This window comes from Podarcis vaucheri, assembly GCF_965113315.1.
Source record: "Podarcis vaucheri genome assembly, chromosome: 9".
Lineage (NCBI taxonomy): Eukaryota > Metazoa > Chordata > Lepidosauria > Squamata > Lacertidae > Podarcis > Podarcis vaucheri.
Genome location: NC_138767.1, coordinates 64,098,654 through 64,116,045, shown reverse-complemented (window position 1 = coordinate 64,116,045; position 17,392 = coordinate 64,098,654). Strand labels below are relative to the sequence as shown.

At 43.8% G+C, this 17,392-nt stretch overlaps 1 protein-coding gene across 3 annotated transcripts in view; it reads right to left on the bottom strand.

The window, feature by feature from the left end:
* The window catches only part of ARAP2 (ArfGAP with RhoGAP domain, ankyrin repeat and PH domain 2), a 158,610-nt gene that overhangs the window by 26,532 nt on the left and 114,686 nt on the right, over positions 1-17,392 (bottom strand). For all 3 annotated transcript variants that reach the window (XM_082238008.1, XM_082238007.1, XM_082238009.1), the window contains 6 exons: positions 17,110-17,322; positions 16,176-16,281; positions 13,434-13,581; positions 8,262-8,330; positions 4,736-4,810; positions 3,686-3,803 (listed from right to left, as the gene is read on the bottom strand). In XM_082238008.1, the coding sequence (XP_082094134.1) occupies positions 3,686-3,803; positions 4,736-4,810; positions 8,262-8,330; positions 13,434-13,581; positions 16,176-16,281; positions 17,110-17,322 (729 nt within the window). The remainder of the gene's footprint in view (positions 1-3,685; positions 3,804-4,735; positions 4,811-8,261; positions 8,331-13,433; positions 13,582-16,175; positions 16,282-17,109; positions 17,323-17,392) is intronic.

Below are 17,392 nucleotides of genomic sequence, written 5' to 3'. Positions count from 1 at the left end.
GAAGCTGGATGTGACGTACACTGGTTTCCTGTTTTTCACTGCTCTCTCGGTGTTCGTTATTCCGAAGAGAAGGATGGTTGCTTCTCTGCTCCCGCAGAGGCAAGATGCATGTTTGTAATTTCTCCACTTTGAACTGAAAATAAAGCAACTTTAAGCATGTGGCACGTACTGCTCATCATTCCGTTGTGCACAGGACTCTGCAATTACAACATTTTTCTACTTGCTCCCCCTCCTAGAAATCACTTTTAGTTCTTAGATGTGAGGACACTTATGTGTGCAGCTGCTCATGCAATCGAGGACCAAACCTGAAGATGGGATCCTGTTCTATATGCAAAGCCTACCTGAGTAATTAAGAGGCCTTATAAGAATCAAGTGTTGAGCCTACACAGACTCCTCTCTTCAGGCCTTCTCTCTGTGTGCAGAGAAGGACAGAGGATGACTCACTCGCTGGATCATCACCTTGTCGTGGTGAGAGGCCTTGTGCATTCCTATGACCCTTGTGAGCAAAGCTGCCAGGAGTCTCGTACTCCCAGCAGGGTCACCCAAGGTGGTAAGGTCAAAGGGGAAGAACTAGACAAACAATGATCCAAGAAGTCCTCAACGGCAGAAGAGGCGGAGGATAATAAGTGCTATGTTGCAATGGCTGTGAAGGCGGATGAAGGCTGCAGCAGATAATAATCTACCCGTCATCGTGATACTCATGCCTTACTGTGAAGACTGTGCGTTGGTCAGTGTGCACTGATCTCCACACATAAAACAAATTCATGCACAGGTGTCTTTGCCTTTACCAAAAGTGTCATGGGCTTTGAAGGCGCACAAACTCAGGAGAAACGTGCTAAGAGGAAGGCACGCTTGGCAAACCCTCACCATTTCCAACTCCCACCCAGAAACCTATGTCCCCACTGTGGAAGGACATATGGATCCAGAATTGACCTCCACAGTCACCTACGGACTCACTGTTAAAACCGTGTTCATGGAAGACAATCTTACTTGGCTATGAGTGATTGCCAAAGAAGAAGACGACAGCGGATGAGGAGGAGGAGCAGGGGTGCCATCTCCTTTTGGCGCCACCAATAACATTGGGGCCCCTCCCAATGTTCAAAAGTAGCAGAGAAGACCAAGCATGGAGCTGAGCACGGCACAGTGTCAGTGGCTGGCTCCTTCTCCTCCTCCTCCTGCCACAGAGGGATAGGAGCAGCCGCTGGTGGGTGGCAACAGCAGCAGCAGGAGCCGTGGCCATTAAAGTCATGGTACCACCACATTCGGCTCCACCTCAAGCTCCTCTGACATCATGACGTCTCATGTGCAACATCATGTGCTGCATGACATCATCGCCCGCCCCACCCCAGCAATTCTTCGGGAGCCAGCACGAGGAGGAGTCAGTGGACACAGTCAGGGAATTGTGTGAGCTAAAACACCCCAATAGGCCTTGTGACAATGGCTTGGTTCAAGTGTCATGCTAAGCCAAGCCATGGCTTGGAATAAATATGGAAAGAGATTGCAACCGCTCTCTGGTCATTCTGCTGCTACTGTGAGCTACACCATGGTTTGGTTTAATATGTTGTCTGATCCTGGGCAAATCACGACAAATCAGACAAATCACGAACTGCAAACCATAGGACAAATCCTGGTTACAGTCGTACCTTGGTTGTCGAACGCCTTGGTACTCGTCCATTTTGGTTCCCGAAAGCCGCAAACCCAGAAGTGAGTGTTCCGGTTTGCAAATGTTCTTTGGAAGCCAAACGTCTGGTGTGGTTTCCCCAGCTTCCGAATGAGTGCAGGAAGCTCCTGAAGCCAAACGGAAGCTGTGTCTTGGTTTTCGAATGTTTTCAGAAGTCGTACTGACTTCCAGAATGGATTCCGTTCGACAACCAAGGTACGGCTGTATTTGGAGAGAGCCAAGCCACGAGTCCAGGTTGGGACAACATGGTAAGCCAGGTCATGCCTTAACTCAGCACAGAGCTCCAACTGGGAAGGAGCAAAGCAGATGTGATTTTCTTTCCATGAGCCCACACACTGTGCCAAACCATGGTCTGGCTTAGCATGAAATGTGAACCAGGCTACATCCCAGTCTTGAGCTAGGATGCCACCAAACATGGCAATTCTCCAGCGAGTTCTTCAGTGTTTACAGGTCTTTACAACATGAAACACACACTCCCTTGTTGGCAGGCCAGAAAACTGATTATAGAATGAATTGTTGCATGTTTACACAGTAAAAGCTTCTGCAAAATTATAGCAGTTTTTGGAGGGGGGGTATTGCCTTAGGAGGAGTAAAAAAAAGAAGATAAATAAAGAGTTTTGTTTAACCCTTACAGCAGCTGTCTTCCAAAGCCAGTTAAACTTAATGACAATTAACTCTCACACAAATATAACATCTTATCTTCAGTTCCACCTTAAAGCAGAAGCTTCAGTAGAAAAAAGCAGCAAAACAAGACACATCCACTAAGAATGTGTGTGCTCCCAGAGCAAACACCTACTGCTTTATTTATAGTTGCGTTGAAGACCATCTGTCATAATGGATTATATGGTACATAAATCATCCTATTGAAATGCATTAGTTATTTTACTGGCAACACACCTCATTTGCAAACTATCCATCATATAGAAATTACTGCAGAAAAAAATAAAAATAAATTATATACTAGAGATCCCATTTTTACAGCAATCCCTCTGTATAAGACCAGATAATTTTGCCAATTATTTCTGCTGGTATATATGTAAATAATTCAGTTTATCTTTAATATTTCATTTCCAATATTTCAGACATCTAAGCTGTCAAACTTACATATACCATTATTTTGCTCCCAAGGTCATTATGTGTCTTCCGGTAAACAGCAAGAGAGCTATTTGTTCCAATCCAACAATAAATATCAGACGGAAATTGCTTTCTTGAAAATGTAAGGTTTTAATATACTTCTCTTCTCAGAATTTGGTTTCAGCCAGTTAAACAAATTCTAATTTGAACTGAGATTCTTTTCTTTTTCCTGTTTTTAATATTTAACTCCCCACAGAGCTGAATTGCACCCGAAGGTCGTTATGCTTGGTCCAAGGTCCTACTGAGATGCCTCAAGGTGGTATCACTTCAGAATGCAGATACAGAGGTGCCTCGGGTTACATACGCTTCAGGTTACATATGCTTCAGGTTACAGACTCCGCTAACCCAGAAATATTACCTCAGGCTAAGAACTTTGCTTCAGGATGAGATCAGAAATTGTGCTCCGGCGGCGCGACAGCAGCAGGAGGCCCCATTAGCTAAAGTGGTGCTTCAGGTTAAGAACAGTTTCAGGTTAAGAACAGACCTCCGGAACGAATTAAGTACTTAGCCCAAGGTACCACTGTAGAGGAATGCTGAGATCCAAGATTAAATGTATACAGTGGGGTTTTTCTGGACCTCAGCATTCCTCTATCTGCATTCTGAAGTGATACCCTTAAGTACCCCCTGAAAAAAAGCACTGCATGTATATCACAGAAGTCATAAAGAAGTCAAGATGATATGGCCAAGGTAGCCCTCAGCACTGCAACCTTAATACAGCTCTGGGCAATCCAATTAGATTTAATATTTGCATTTATTCCCAAAAAATAATGTTCAAAACAAACTACCACAGCCTTTTATACAATGAAAACATCACAGAACGAATAAATACAGATATACAAAGACAACACCAAAAAAAGGGAAGTCACAAACCTAGCTCTCCACTTTCAATCACTTCAAATGTAGCCCACATATCATCTTTATGGGGTGTGATGTTTTTTATTCCCAATATGTCATTTGTCAATTCTTCTGCTTCCATTATTGGCGATACCTGCATGGAAGACCACAAATAGTCCTGAAATCATTAAAATGGGCCCCAAAACCGTAAATTGTGCTGGAGGTTTATGCTCTCAGTCACAGGACAAAGACCTGCCCAACTTCTACAGCAAGGGCAACTGCAAAACAATGTTGATACATTTATCGATTTTTTTAGCCTATTCATCATTAACTGGGTAACAAAATATTGAAAAGGACTCATATTGTTTTAGAAAAACAGAGAGGTGGTCCTGATAGCATTATTTCCATAGCATTCTTACTTAATTAACCATTTCTCAAAGTCTAGAAGAAAAATTCTATCATAGGATTTCTGCTCATTTACTGCTTATTTCTCCAGGCTTTTAAAAGCAATTTCCCTCCTTTATTCTATATGTTTAAAGAATAATGGAAAGCGACAATATTTCATTTGATATAAATAAATGGTTGAATTTTTGTTTTTTTAAGAAATTCCTGGTTGTATGGCTTGGGGAAATGATGTTTGGTTCACCATATGAGAACAAACTGGTATGCTTTTGCTATGTGTGTACATCCACGCATACAGCACACTAAAGTCAGAAAGGAATAAATTTATTTTGCTTTCCAAAAGAGTAACTGTATTATTATTATTGTTTTATTGTTGTTGTTATAAAAAACACCTCTGTGTTGGGGTTTGAGAACAACACCAACAAACCCATGGGTCTTGCTTCTGAGTAGATATTAGTAGGCTTGGTCATTATAATTTGACGGTAGCCATGGCGAAAACTGAGGAACGTCAGTCTTTAATCCAGATTAGTCAATCCTGAACAGTTTTCTCTCTGCTCATCATTGGGTCTCACCTGTGCCACACACACACACACCCAACAGATTACCCATAGGTAAAGCAGTCCTTGGTAAAAAAAAGGGTGCCACCCTGGGTTGAAAGAGTATAGAAAAATAAATGATCCAAACCCGTATTATAATGCTGCAGTCTGGCTCCTTTCTTTCCACATAAACTTCAATTAGCATGTCTCCTGCCTGGGAAACCTAGAATAGTATGTAAAAAATGGAAATGTTAAAGAGATAATCCAGACTCATGCTTTCCTCTTGCATGCAAATCTGAGGGGGGCACAGGGTATTCCCATACAACCAAACTCCAGACCAGTGTTCGAAACTCCCACTGTTCTAGGTGTGTTTTGCGATGGGTAATTTCGTTCATGCAAGCAGTTTCTGAGCTCTGGGTGCAGTACTGCGCCTAAAATTTCAGATTAAAACTGCAGAGTGGAAGGAAAGGAGGACCTTTTTCTGCCTTCCCACTTCCAGCTACACTCTGAAGACTGGAGAAGAGACCCTCTTAAGAATATTAGGGGGTGGGCATGTGAAAAATGAACATAATATTTTAGCTGCAGTTCATTCATTTTCAGCTTTGTATTGCGAGCCCATGCACTAACCCCCCCAGCCCAGAATAAGGAGACACGACACAATGATGTATGGGGTAAATTAGACCACAACTTTATTGATTTCAGATGTAGGAAACCTTGGCTCAGGCACTAGAGGGCATCCCTCACATCCCCATTTGGGTCTGAGGATGTGCAGGATGTGAGGGACACTGCAAAACGAGAAATTTACACAGCATGCCTCCCACTTCACCGATATTGGGAGTTCGATCTTACGACACCACTCAGGGCCAGTGACTCCCACAATCACCCTTTAACGGGCCCTGCAAACACCACCGCATGGGGGTGCATTATAATGCAACCCCCCCCATTCCGAAGACAGACTATAGGATACCGCCCAAGGCCTAAAATTGCCACCCAAGACCGCGCATGAGGAGACGGTCGGCAGGAGCCTGCCCTTATCTGGCCCTCGCTCCGCCCCCCAGCCAGCCACCGATTGGTCAGCCAGGTGGGGGGGCGGAGTGATGGACAGCCCAAAGGTGGGGGTATCACCCAAGCTTGGGGAAGCCCACACCAGGTCACAAACCCCGCCCACCACTTGATTGGTGAGCAGTAATTCTTGCTATAAAAAAGTGTGCCTAGACATTCCATTGTTGCACCCATTGCATGGTGAGTTCCCACCTCCCCCTGAGGAAATAAAGACACAGGACACAAGAATTCAGATTAATGGGTCGAATTAGGCCACAACTTTATTGATTACAGGAATTGAGCGGTATTGGCTTAGGCATTGGTCCTAACTACTAACCAGCTTGAAGGCCAGGAGGGTTAATCACCAGTGGGAGGAGTCCTGCTAAGGCATGTCAACTAGGACCTCCCCCCGGTGTCACCGCGTGGGGGGCGTGGCGTGGGCCCACACCTCCTTAGGCTTAGGGCAAGGCCACACACCCCGGAATCCCTTACCGGACTACCTTTTTGTTTAGGGGAAGGTGATGGCGCTCCTTCCCCCTTCATTTGCATAACAATAGGACAATACCCCCACCAATGCCTAACCGCCACTCGAGCCAGGCCAATACCCTCAAACCTGTAACCAATCCCTAATTCCTGAAATAATATCACTCAGCCAAACATCATTCCCCGCATCAGAAAGATGCATGCCATCATCTCTGTAGAGGACCACCTTGGGCAGCTGGAGCAAGGGAAAGAGAAGGAGCCTCGGCTGCAGCAGGTTTAAATAGCCAAGGCCCTGCCCCCGGAGCCAGCCAATTGGCTGGCCCGGGGTATGATGCGGCCGGGGATTCCCTCTGCTATTGTGGGGGCTGGAGCCAGCCCCCGAAAGAGTGGGGGAGGAGCGTGAAGCCCTCAACCCCACCTCCTATGCTATTGCGGAAGTGGCTTAACCTAGGTTTAAGGTGCTATTCAGCTCTGAGCTTTCATATCTCAGTTTCTAACACTGCTCCACACACAATGTTCCTTTCTTATACATGGTAAACTGAGCTCATGTGACTACATCCGTTGCCACATTTGGGGCACAGATTTGATATAGGTCTTGGGCACCCTTTCCTCATATGTGGTTTACCCTTAGATGCACTTCCAGAAGATGGGCTGGAGTGGAACAGCAATGGCTCTACCCAATGTCAACGCCAAACCGTTCTCTACTGTAACTAATGACGTTGTGGCCATATTCAAGCCCAGACCACCCAGTATACAGTTGTCCTGTGTGGTTATTCAACTCCTTAGGGAACTGTGGGGTCACACAAGCCCCTCATCACCAAAAACCCGAAGGAGGAAGAAGTCTCTTCCTGACAGGATGTAGAATTTCAGGGAGGAAATCAAACTACACATGCAAAAGAATGGAGGAAGACAGGATTTCCTATTAACACCACTATTAGCTTCGACCAGTTCAGATTGCCAGGGGTGCTCATTTGGTAGAGTATGCAGGAATGTTAAGTCTGACCCCAAAAAACTCCACACATGTAACAAATTGTGGGTGTTGCCCAACATGAGAGTGGGGGATTGTTACAGTGCATGAATTGGGGAGGGTAAATTTCCCATGGGATGGAGAAATATATCTGTGCTTCTAGGATTCTAACTGCATCTATTGGAAACAATGAGACTTTATTTAGAGGAATTTTCTGTAGAAATACTGCATTTTCTGCAGCTAAACCCACAACATCACTATGTTTGAAAGAGTCACATAATGGAGAAATTAGGACTTTAAGGTCACAGTGCCTTCTGAGAATTGAAACTAATGGAATCATTTGCAAGGGAGGGAAACATTACAAAGCGACTTTGAAGAAAGCTTCTTAATTATACTGGCAACGATTCAGAAAAAGCCTATTTCCTGGTGAAATTTGCTTTTTAGATGATATTACGGGGAAAAGGTTGGAGGAAAGAATGAAGTTGACATTTGATTTCCACTGGGCGTATGTAAACAACTGAGCATTCGAGGAAGGAAAAAAATGTGTTGCAAATTATGGCAGCAAACAAAAACAGCTGGCAAAGTGTTTGGTGGGCAGGAAAAAAAATGAAGAACCGTTAACGAAGTGCCAACTGGAACGGAAAACAAGGTCATTGTAAGTGACATGAGAAGCAGGAGATTTTTCTTTGAGTTGAAATAGAAGTTTGGGCTAAACGAGTTTTATTTTTAATTTGGCTTTCTATTTTTAATCACTCTGAAGATAGATTTACTGCTCCTACCAGACAAAAAACTGCTGTTAATTTTCGTATTGCCAGCTGCTTTTCACTTCTATACAGATAGGTGCTGTATAAAATGTACTGTAACATCTATATACTTTTATTTTTGACTTTTGAAGGTTAACAGAGAAGGTTGGCTCATGCAGCCAACACACAGATGCATCACCTGAATAGTTTGCATAAAACAGCTGGATATTGGCTCCATTATGACTTTCTTTTTAAAATAGATAATGCCACGTACAGAGGCGGATCACTGCTCCATTTAGCTCAGTATTGTTGAAACTGACCATCAGGGTTTGAGGCAAAAGTCAGTCCCACCCCTACCTGCCTTTCCTCTTGCAAAATATTTGCCTTACTGCTGAGTGACCGCTCTTCCCCTGAACAAGGAAGGAAACATCATTACTCACCTGAGTATCCTTCCATTTGGTAATAAAGCTATTTTCAATATCCATTTGTTTCACCTGATCTTCATGCACCTGTTCATATAAAATTGGCAATATTGGTGCCTCTATTATTTATTACTACTACTACTACAATTTGTATGCCAACTTTCAACCGTAGATCTCAGGACAGTTCACAACATAAAAATACAATTAAACAAACACACATAATAAGAAGAAGAGCAGAAACAAAAAATAATCCCCCCCTCCCAAAACAAATTTAAGGGTATCGGATGCCAAGGCCTGGTTGAAGAAGAATGTTTTCACCTGGCGCCTAAAATTGTATAATGAAGACGCCAGCCAAACCTCGCTGAGGAGAGCATTTCAGAAATGGGGAGCCACTGCAGAAAAGGGCTGTTCTCATGTTGCCACCTTCCTCTCCTGGAGGAAGCACACAAAGAAGAGCCTCAGATGGTGATTGCAGGGTCTGGGTCAGTTCAGATGGGGAGAGGCAGTCCTTGGGGTACTGTGGTACCGAGGTGTTTAAGGTTTAATAAATCAAAACCAGCACTTTGAATTTGGCTCAGAAACTAATGCGCAGCCAGGGCACTTGGGCCAGGATTGGTATCAGATGCTCAAACTTTCTTGAGATAGTGGCTGCCAAATTCTGCATCAGCTAAGTTTCCTCAACTGCCTTCAGAGGCAACCCTATATATAATGCATTGCCCACAGACTGTCTCGCCAGTGGTGCGTGCTTTAGTTATCTCCCTCTTGGACTACTGTAATGTGTTCTATGTGGGGCTACCTTTGAAGGTGACCTGGAAACTATAATTGATTTAGAATGTGGCAGCTAGACTGGTGACTGGGAGTGGCTGCTAAGACCATATAACACTGGTCCTGAAAGACCTACATTGGCTCCCGGTACGTTTCTGAGCACAAAGTGTTGGTGTTGACCTTTAGGGCTTTAAACAACCTCGGCCCAGTATACCTGAAGGAGCATCTCCACCCCCACCGTTCAGCCTGGACACTGAGGTCCAGTGCCGAAGGCCTTCTGGCGGTTCCCTCACTGTGAAAAGTGAGGTTACAGGGAACCAGGCAGAGGGCCTTTTGGGTAGTGGCGCCCGCCCTGTGGAACGCCCTCCCATCAGATGTCAAGGAAATAAACAACTATCTGACTTTTAGAAGACATCTGAAGGCAGCCTTGTTTAGCGAAGTTTTAAAATGTTTGATGTTTTATTCTGTTTTTAATCTGTTGAGAGCTGCCCAGAGTGGCTGGTGTATAAATAATATAGTCTATTATTATTATTATTATTATTATTATTATTATTATTATTATTGCAGTAATCTAACCTTGCACCATTCCTAATACAATAAAACAAAACAATCGAAGTGGCTGTGTCACTGCAAGGCACACCAACTTTAAAAGTGAGGAAGACAGTGCCCTGGCCTACACATAGTGGAGGAGACATAATCTGAAAATAATTCTTCAGGGATGCTTCTTCCATGTTGCTATTATCAGGTGGGGTTCAATCGCATACTGGCCAACCACATTGCACAATTACAGTTGCACAACAAGGCCGCCTCTCCCACAGATTGGACATTTGGCAATAAGGAAAGTGATGAGGCCATGTACTGGAAAGTGTGGAATAACACTTGATGCAGCTTCATCTAACCTCCCCACAAACAAATCAGAATGAATGCTTATTAATGGCTGACATCATCTAAACTCCCTGCAAAGAAATCGAGATAAATGTTCAATCAACAGGTTGTCTGGAAGTGCCCTTAGGCACAACCAGTGCTTTTTTTCTGGGGGGACGCAGGGGTACACATACCCCTAAACATTTTATGAATTAAGTTTGGCCTCATTGAGGGGCAATATTTCAATATGAGTAGGAAAATGAGAGTACCCCTAAACATTTTTTTTTAGAAAAAAAACACTGGGCACAACCAATGCCAGGGATCAGTCTCCTAATTTTGTCCCCACACCCATCCACTCTCCCTATACTTGGTGCCTTCTTAGCATCCTTTTTCTGTGAAAAGTAAACAACTATGATAATGGTTGTAACTGAGACTATTCCCTAAGCTAGTTTTCTATCTACAATGAGTTTTGATACAAAATGTGGGTCTGCCACAGAGTTGGGGGAACTTTGTTCCTCCACCTGTTGCCTGAATACTTGGATCCCAAATAATTAGGCACTCGGGATGTTTTGGCGCCCAGACACCACAAATCCGAACGTTCGGTGGGGCTTCCACGGTTTCTGATTGGCTGCAGGAGCTTCAGAAGTCAGAAGTCAGAAGTCATGCTTAGGTTTCTGAATGTTTTGGAATTCAAACAGACTTCTGGAACAGATTCCATTCGACTTCTGAGGTACCACTGCACAGCTCACACCTTCCATCACATTTGACCACATTGCCTGGTGGGAGATAGCAGCCTTTCATCAGCTAGAGAGCTACCAATTATCTCTACAGCCTGAAGAACAGGCGCAAACCAGGACAACTTGAGGAAGCCAGAACTGAACTTGCTACTGAAACGTTTCACACAGTTTAAATATACATAATTCTAAAATGCACACCTGTGTGTATTTGATAAGTTTAACCACACCACATTAAAAAAAAATATAATAATGACAATTCCTTTCAGGGAGTAAAGAGCCGATCCCAGGTGAGCTAAGGGTTTTCCCCCAGCTGTGAGTGTTTTTACACATTTTGAGCAGAATCTCTACCAGGAAATTTTCAAAAATAAGTCGCATGAAAACAAATGGCAGCTGTGCACGATCATAGCTAATGGTGCTCTTGTACAGCTCTCGTTCATTTTCATAGGAATTGCACAAGCAAATATCCTGGTGAATTGCGCGCCCTGTTCTTATGCATTTGATTTTTATTGCTGCCTGTTTTACTGTGATCTTGTGTTCCAATGTTTATATTAGAACATTAATGTGGCCCATAGGTCATCTCGCTGGTGTAATTAAAGTGCAGAGGAAAATCTGTTTATCCCCCCTCCAGGCATTTCAAATTGAAGTGCAGGTATTTTAGCTGTTGCCTTTTTTTGGTACGGTTTTATCGCTGCTGCTTTTATTGTTGTTTTATGGCATCTATAAGTTATATATCACTTTGAGTACCTTGCCCAGAGGCAGAAAGGGAATTAACAAATTTTCTAAATAATAGATTTTTATTCCTATTTCACAGTGAAACAATTTGAGGGCCCTATCAGACCCAAATGCAGATGATGATGATAATGATTCGGAAAATAAACAGAGTAAAATTGATGTTCACGCTAAAGGATTTACAGTGCAATTTTGACCCCCTCCTGAAGCACAGCTGAAGGGAATTAGAGTGGAACATACATGCAACTCCAGCACCTCCACGCCAAAGACTCTGGAAAGCTCTGCAGGTGTCAATCTACCAACACTAATGTTCCCTTGTTCCCATAGCCCATCCACGGACTGGGTCTCCAACCACCATAGGTATTTTAACTTCCTTTGGTGGTGTCAGTGGAAGGAACAGTATTAAAAATGAATTAGTAACTGCTGGGGGTGGGGAGAGTGGAATGAAAAAGCCACCACCCCAACTTCTGCCCTGGCCTATGTAATAAATAAATCGTAATAGTAATAGTATGGGACGCGGGTGGCGCTGTGGGTTAAAGCACAGAGCCTAGGACTTGCCGATCAGAAGGTCGGCGGTTCGAATCCCCACGACGGGGTGAGCTCCCATTGCTCGGTCCCTGCTCCTGCCAACCTAGCAGTTCGAAAGCATGTCAAAGTGCAAGTAGATAAATAGGTACTGCTCTGGCGGGAAGGCAAACGGCGTTTCTGTGCGCTGCTCTGGTTCACCAGAAGCGGCTTAGTCATGCTGGCCACATAACCCAGAAGCTGTACACCGGCTCCCTCGGCCAATAAAGTGAGATGAGCGCCACAACCCCAGAGTCAGTCACGACTGGACCTAATGGTCAGCAGTCCCTTTACCCTTTACCTTAATAGTAATAGTAATAATTGTACCTTGCCCATCTGACTGGCCTGCCCCAGCCACTCTGGACGGCTTCCAACATACCGTATTGGCCTGAATATAAGCCTCACTTTCCCCCAAATTCCGACAGTGAAAAGTGTGGCTTATATTCGCAACCTTATGGTATGCAGCCAGGAGCACAGTGAACTGTCGCTCACCCCATGCATAATCCCCCATCCTCTCCCCCAAGGCCAAAAAGTAAGAGAGCGAGGAAAGGTAAAGGCCACTGGCAACACAACGTTGATCCCCCCCCCCCATATGCAGCCAGGAGTATCAAGGAATTTGTAATCAGGTATTTTTTTTCCTTTCCCTCCACCAACTTGTAATCAGGTATTTTTTTCTTTTCCCGCCACCAATTTTAAAGGTGCGGCTTATATTTGGGTGTGGCTTATATTCGGGCCAATACGGTGACATCGGATGGGATTCCACAGGGTGGGCGCCACTACCAAGAAAGCTCTCTGTCTTGTTCTCTGTAGCTTCCCTTCTTGCAGTGATGGAACCACAAGAAGGCCCTTGGAGGAGGACCTCAGTTGAATGCTGGGAGTGGAGACGCTTCTTCAGGTATACAGGGCTGAGGCTGTTTAGGGTTTTAAAGGTCAGCACCAACACTTTGTGCTCGGAAACGTACTGGGAGCCACTGTAGGTCTTTTAGGACCGGTGTTATATGGTCCTGGCAGCCACTCCCAGTCACCAGTCACTGCTGTGAATAATGAACTTTTAAAAAAACAAAAACACCCCTAACCCTCAGTTTTAAGCAGCTGTGGTTTGCTTCTGTCCATGTTCCTTAACTCTCTCTTTCCCTTCTTCTACTGTCTCCACTACTAGTGCTTCTAATTTGTATACTCCTTGAGTGCAGGGACCTCTCAGTGTGCTAACTATATCATGGACAAGAAGATATACCTGCATATAGGTAATCTAAGATGACCATCAGATAGATCCCCCCCCAAGGGAGGACACTGGGTGCAACCCATAAGTTTAGGTTTAGCTGCTCTGAGTCAGTCTAACTTCAAAAGGAAAATGCTAAAGTCGAAATTCTTCAGATTGAAAATCAAAGAGAGAGATAACAGTGTTTTTCAGGCCTGCTGAAAGCTTTTCTGAACAAGAGACAAAATGCTGTATAAGATGCCCCATTGCTGTTTTCAGCCATTTGCTAAATTATATTATTGGAGAAATCTGATAAATGTGCTGGTTACTTACATCAAAGAGATGCACATAATTTATAATCAGGTCTTCGATCACATCAACCTCTTCGCTGGTTTGCCCTTTGGTCTGAAACAAGCATGACGAAAACACCATGGCTAGATTGTGTGGATCCATGTGATTGATTTCCGAACACTTTTGTACCCTGCGCAAAGTTAATAAATCCATTTAGAAGGCTTCAGTAGGCATTGGCTTGTTTAAGGGAAGAATCCCCCTAGCCAACCCCACGACACAGCATGCATTTCCAACACAGCAGCTCAACTTAAAAGCAGGCATCCATTAAAATGAAATTATGCATCTCATTTTTTCCTAGATCATTAACTCACCATTCTCTTGCCACCTGTTTTTACACAAACAGATTGTTCTGCCTTTACACAAACAGATTGTTAGAGTATGGTGAAGTTGCTCCCTCCAGCTAGGCCAGGGTACGGGACTGTTTGAAACAGTGAACAAGCCAGCTGCCTTGGGAAGGTCAGAAGCAGAGCAATATTATGGAAAACACCAAAACTAGTTGCTTCTTCTCCCCATCTGGCAATCAGGGATATACTCTGGAGGGACGTAGAGTCCACCTTCTGACCACCGGCTATCTTATTCAGCAAACGGGACATGGGTGGTTCTGTGGTCTAAACAACTGAGCTTCTTGGGCTTGCCGATCAGAAGGTCAGCGGTTCGATTCCCTGCGACGGGGTGAGCTCCCATTGCTCTGTCCCAGCTCCTGCCAACCTATCAGTTCGAAAGCACACCAGTGCAAGTGGATAAATAGGTACTGCTGCGGCCGGTAGGAAAATGGCGTTTCTGTGTGCTCCAGCTTACATCACGGTGTCCCGCTGCACCAGAAGCAGTTTAGTCATGCTGGCCACATGACCCAGAAAGCTGTCTGTGGACAAATGCCGACTCCCTCGGCCTGAAAGCTAGATGAGCGCCGCAACCCCATAGTCGCCTTTGACTAGACCTAACTGTCCAGGGGTCCTTCACCTTTGCCTTTTTTTACCTTATTCAGCAAACAAACACTGCCACCACTAAGCTTGTGAGATTTCATACCTTCACAACTAGAAGGGCTAGGAATTTTTGTAAATAAAATCAATGTGGAAATCTCAGAAAGTGGACTTTCCCCCATTCAATAGTATATTTGTATGAAACTACTCCATACATAGTCCTGGACTTGTAGAATATTAATGGTGACACAGATTGAAATTCCCAATTCCCAGACAGCTAACTGATGTGACTCCAATGTCAGCTACCTCCAAATTTGAGAAGCAGTATACGTGGGGCTGCCACCGAAGACAGTTTGGGACATGGCAGTTAATTCAAAATACAGATGTTCAGGCTTTGTGAATAAATACACTTCTGGCAAGATCCATCACCAGGTGAAATGAACCAGCATCTGGAAGTTATCAGTTGCTATGGATTGGATTGTCATGGCTAGCAGTGACAGAGCATAGCACCGAAGAGCTGCGAACCAGGAAGCCGCCAGGTTAAAATCTTGCCTCACCCATGAGTTCCCTAGATGGCCTTATGCAAAGTACTATTCTCAACCTTCAGGGGTGACTGCCATTGTTTACGTAGCCCAAACATCACCAGCTGTGCACAAGAGAAAGGGGTTGGCAGAAACTGAGGGCCTGACTGACAGAAGTACTGCAACAGCTTATTATTACTTATTACAGTTAATAAAATATTATATTTTATAATATAATAATATGTCATATAATACATTGTGCAATATATTCACACCATTGCCTAAGGGCTGTTATAAGATTTTTAAGGTCTCAAATAGAAATTAAACATTCATAAATGTACAAGGCAAGCACATACAAAAGTATATAAACCACGTGTCTGAAATAGTACAGGAGAACAATCCTGAAGCCATTTTGACTCTCTCTGCAAGGAGGAAGGAAATGCAAAAGCCTCCCCATTGTCTTTTGCTTACAAATCCTGTCTTGTGTATGAATAGAGTGAGCCTGTGACCTGGATTCAGGAACTAAAGTATTTACCATCACAAAAGAATGACCACGCTGCCCAGGTAAAGCAATCAGTGACCATTTTCAGGTATGCTGGCAGACAGGATTTCTGCTGTAGACCACCTCTTTCTGTGGTGTATGTATGATGTTTTGGGGTGGTGGTCTTGGGCTACAGGGTGGGCAATTTCAAAAGTCTATATAAGGGCTTGCACACCTTTGTTCTCCTCCCTCCTGCATGTTTGTGGGGACCCTGTTGCAACAGTTCTTTGAGTAAAGATCATGCTTACTAGCTGCTTTGCTTCTCAATATACTCTGGTTGGCCTCTGTTATTTTCTCCTACCAATAGGGAACCCACCTAAGGACTGTATATGGGCTCTTGGATACCCCATCAGAGAAGAGGAGCAGTTTTTTTCTTATAACAGGGCTATCAGCTGCCAACTGGCTTGTGCTGATCCTCATCTTTAGTTGTCATCTGGTGATCCTGATTGCTAGTAATGTTTTGAGATTGCTTCTTGTGATTTTATTAACATATTTTGATGTTACATGGAAGCCCACCTGGAAAGATTTGCATTCTGCAAGGGAGGCGAAATGTCAACTATGACAATTCCCCCTTAGAGCATTCCAAGGATTCCTGAGATAGTATATAAATAAAGTTTTGAACATTATCTGGTATATCTAACATTCATCTCTCCCCACAGACCTTTGACAAAGTTAAAAGAAGATGTATAAAGAGCTTTCTGTTATAATACCTTCTTTTCAGTAGATTTACCAACACACTGACCTGTAAAGGTGCTCCATTAAAGCTGCCAACGTCGCCCTATTGACTGGTGGAAGTGTTCGAATAAAAGTGCTGTACTTTTTCACTCTCTTTTTCTCATCCAGTGTATCTGATAGAGAAGTGGGAGGGGGGGAATTAAATTGCCCAGCATTAACAGCAGTGTAATCCAAAAGAGAAGGATATTGATTCGCCATCTCAGCAGCATCTAGTCATTTAAGATTATTATTCAGCCAATCCACCCCTACTTCACCGACACAATATTGGTAAATTCTCTTTTGACGAGCTATGTTTGAAGGAAAACAATTTTGAGAACAAGGAGGTTACGCCTTGCAACTTTTGTATTCTTGTACCGCCTGCAATGAGTCGCAGGCTAAGTATCCATAAAGCAGATTCTTCTGTTTGCTCATGGATGCACTTAATGGGCAGAGCTGATTAAAATACAAATGGGCAAGACATACAAATAGGTAGAATGGAAAACTGAGTCTTTCATTGCTGGGAGCAGGTTACTTGGAGGTCACAATATTGATTGGAATACATCCCTCTTGAATGACACCATTAACAACTCAGATGGTCTAGTCCACAGTCTGAAAAATGTTTTTTCCTCCTCAGCTCGGTGTTTTCCCCCGCTGTGCTTCTTTCAACAACCTGTTGTTCTAAAATGTGTAATACCCACTCGTCCCCATGTTCTGTTTACTGATAACCATATTTAATTAGAACCCACCCTTCTCCAAAGCCTAGAGAGGGGCAAAGGCACTTATAAGCCCTGTGATGACTTGGAAATGAATGAGACATCTCATAGTGTTTTGAGCCTCACTGAGGCTCAGCACAACATCAGAGAGAGCTCCCCAAAAAAATTCAAGCTTGGAAGGAGGACAGGGAGGTTTAGAAAACAGATGCAATGTCTCTACAGCTTCGTCAAAAACATGCAACACATTACCTAATGCAGAAATCCAAAATGGATAGAGTTCTTTGGTAAGCAGTGCATCATCTATTTCAGACAGAAAGCATTTCAGTGCATCAGTGACATCTTCCAGCTGATTTGTCCCAGCCCTCAGCTTAACACTTCTTGCGTCTTTTTTGAAGCACTCCAGAAGTTCATTCACACGAGAAGGATCCCCTCCTTTCAGGTAGATGTGTTTGCTACCCAGACCTTAGAGAAAGGAAGATAAAATCACTTTCCAAAAAAGTTAATTATGCCTTAAATCAGGGGTTTTCCACCT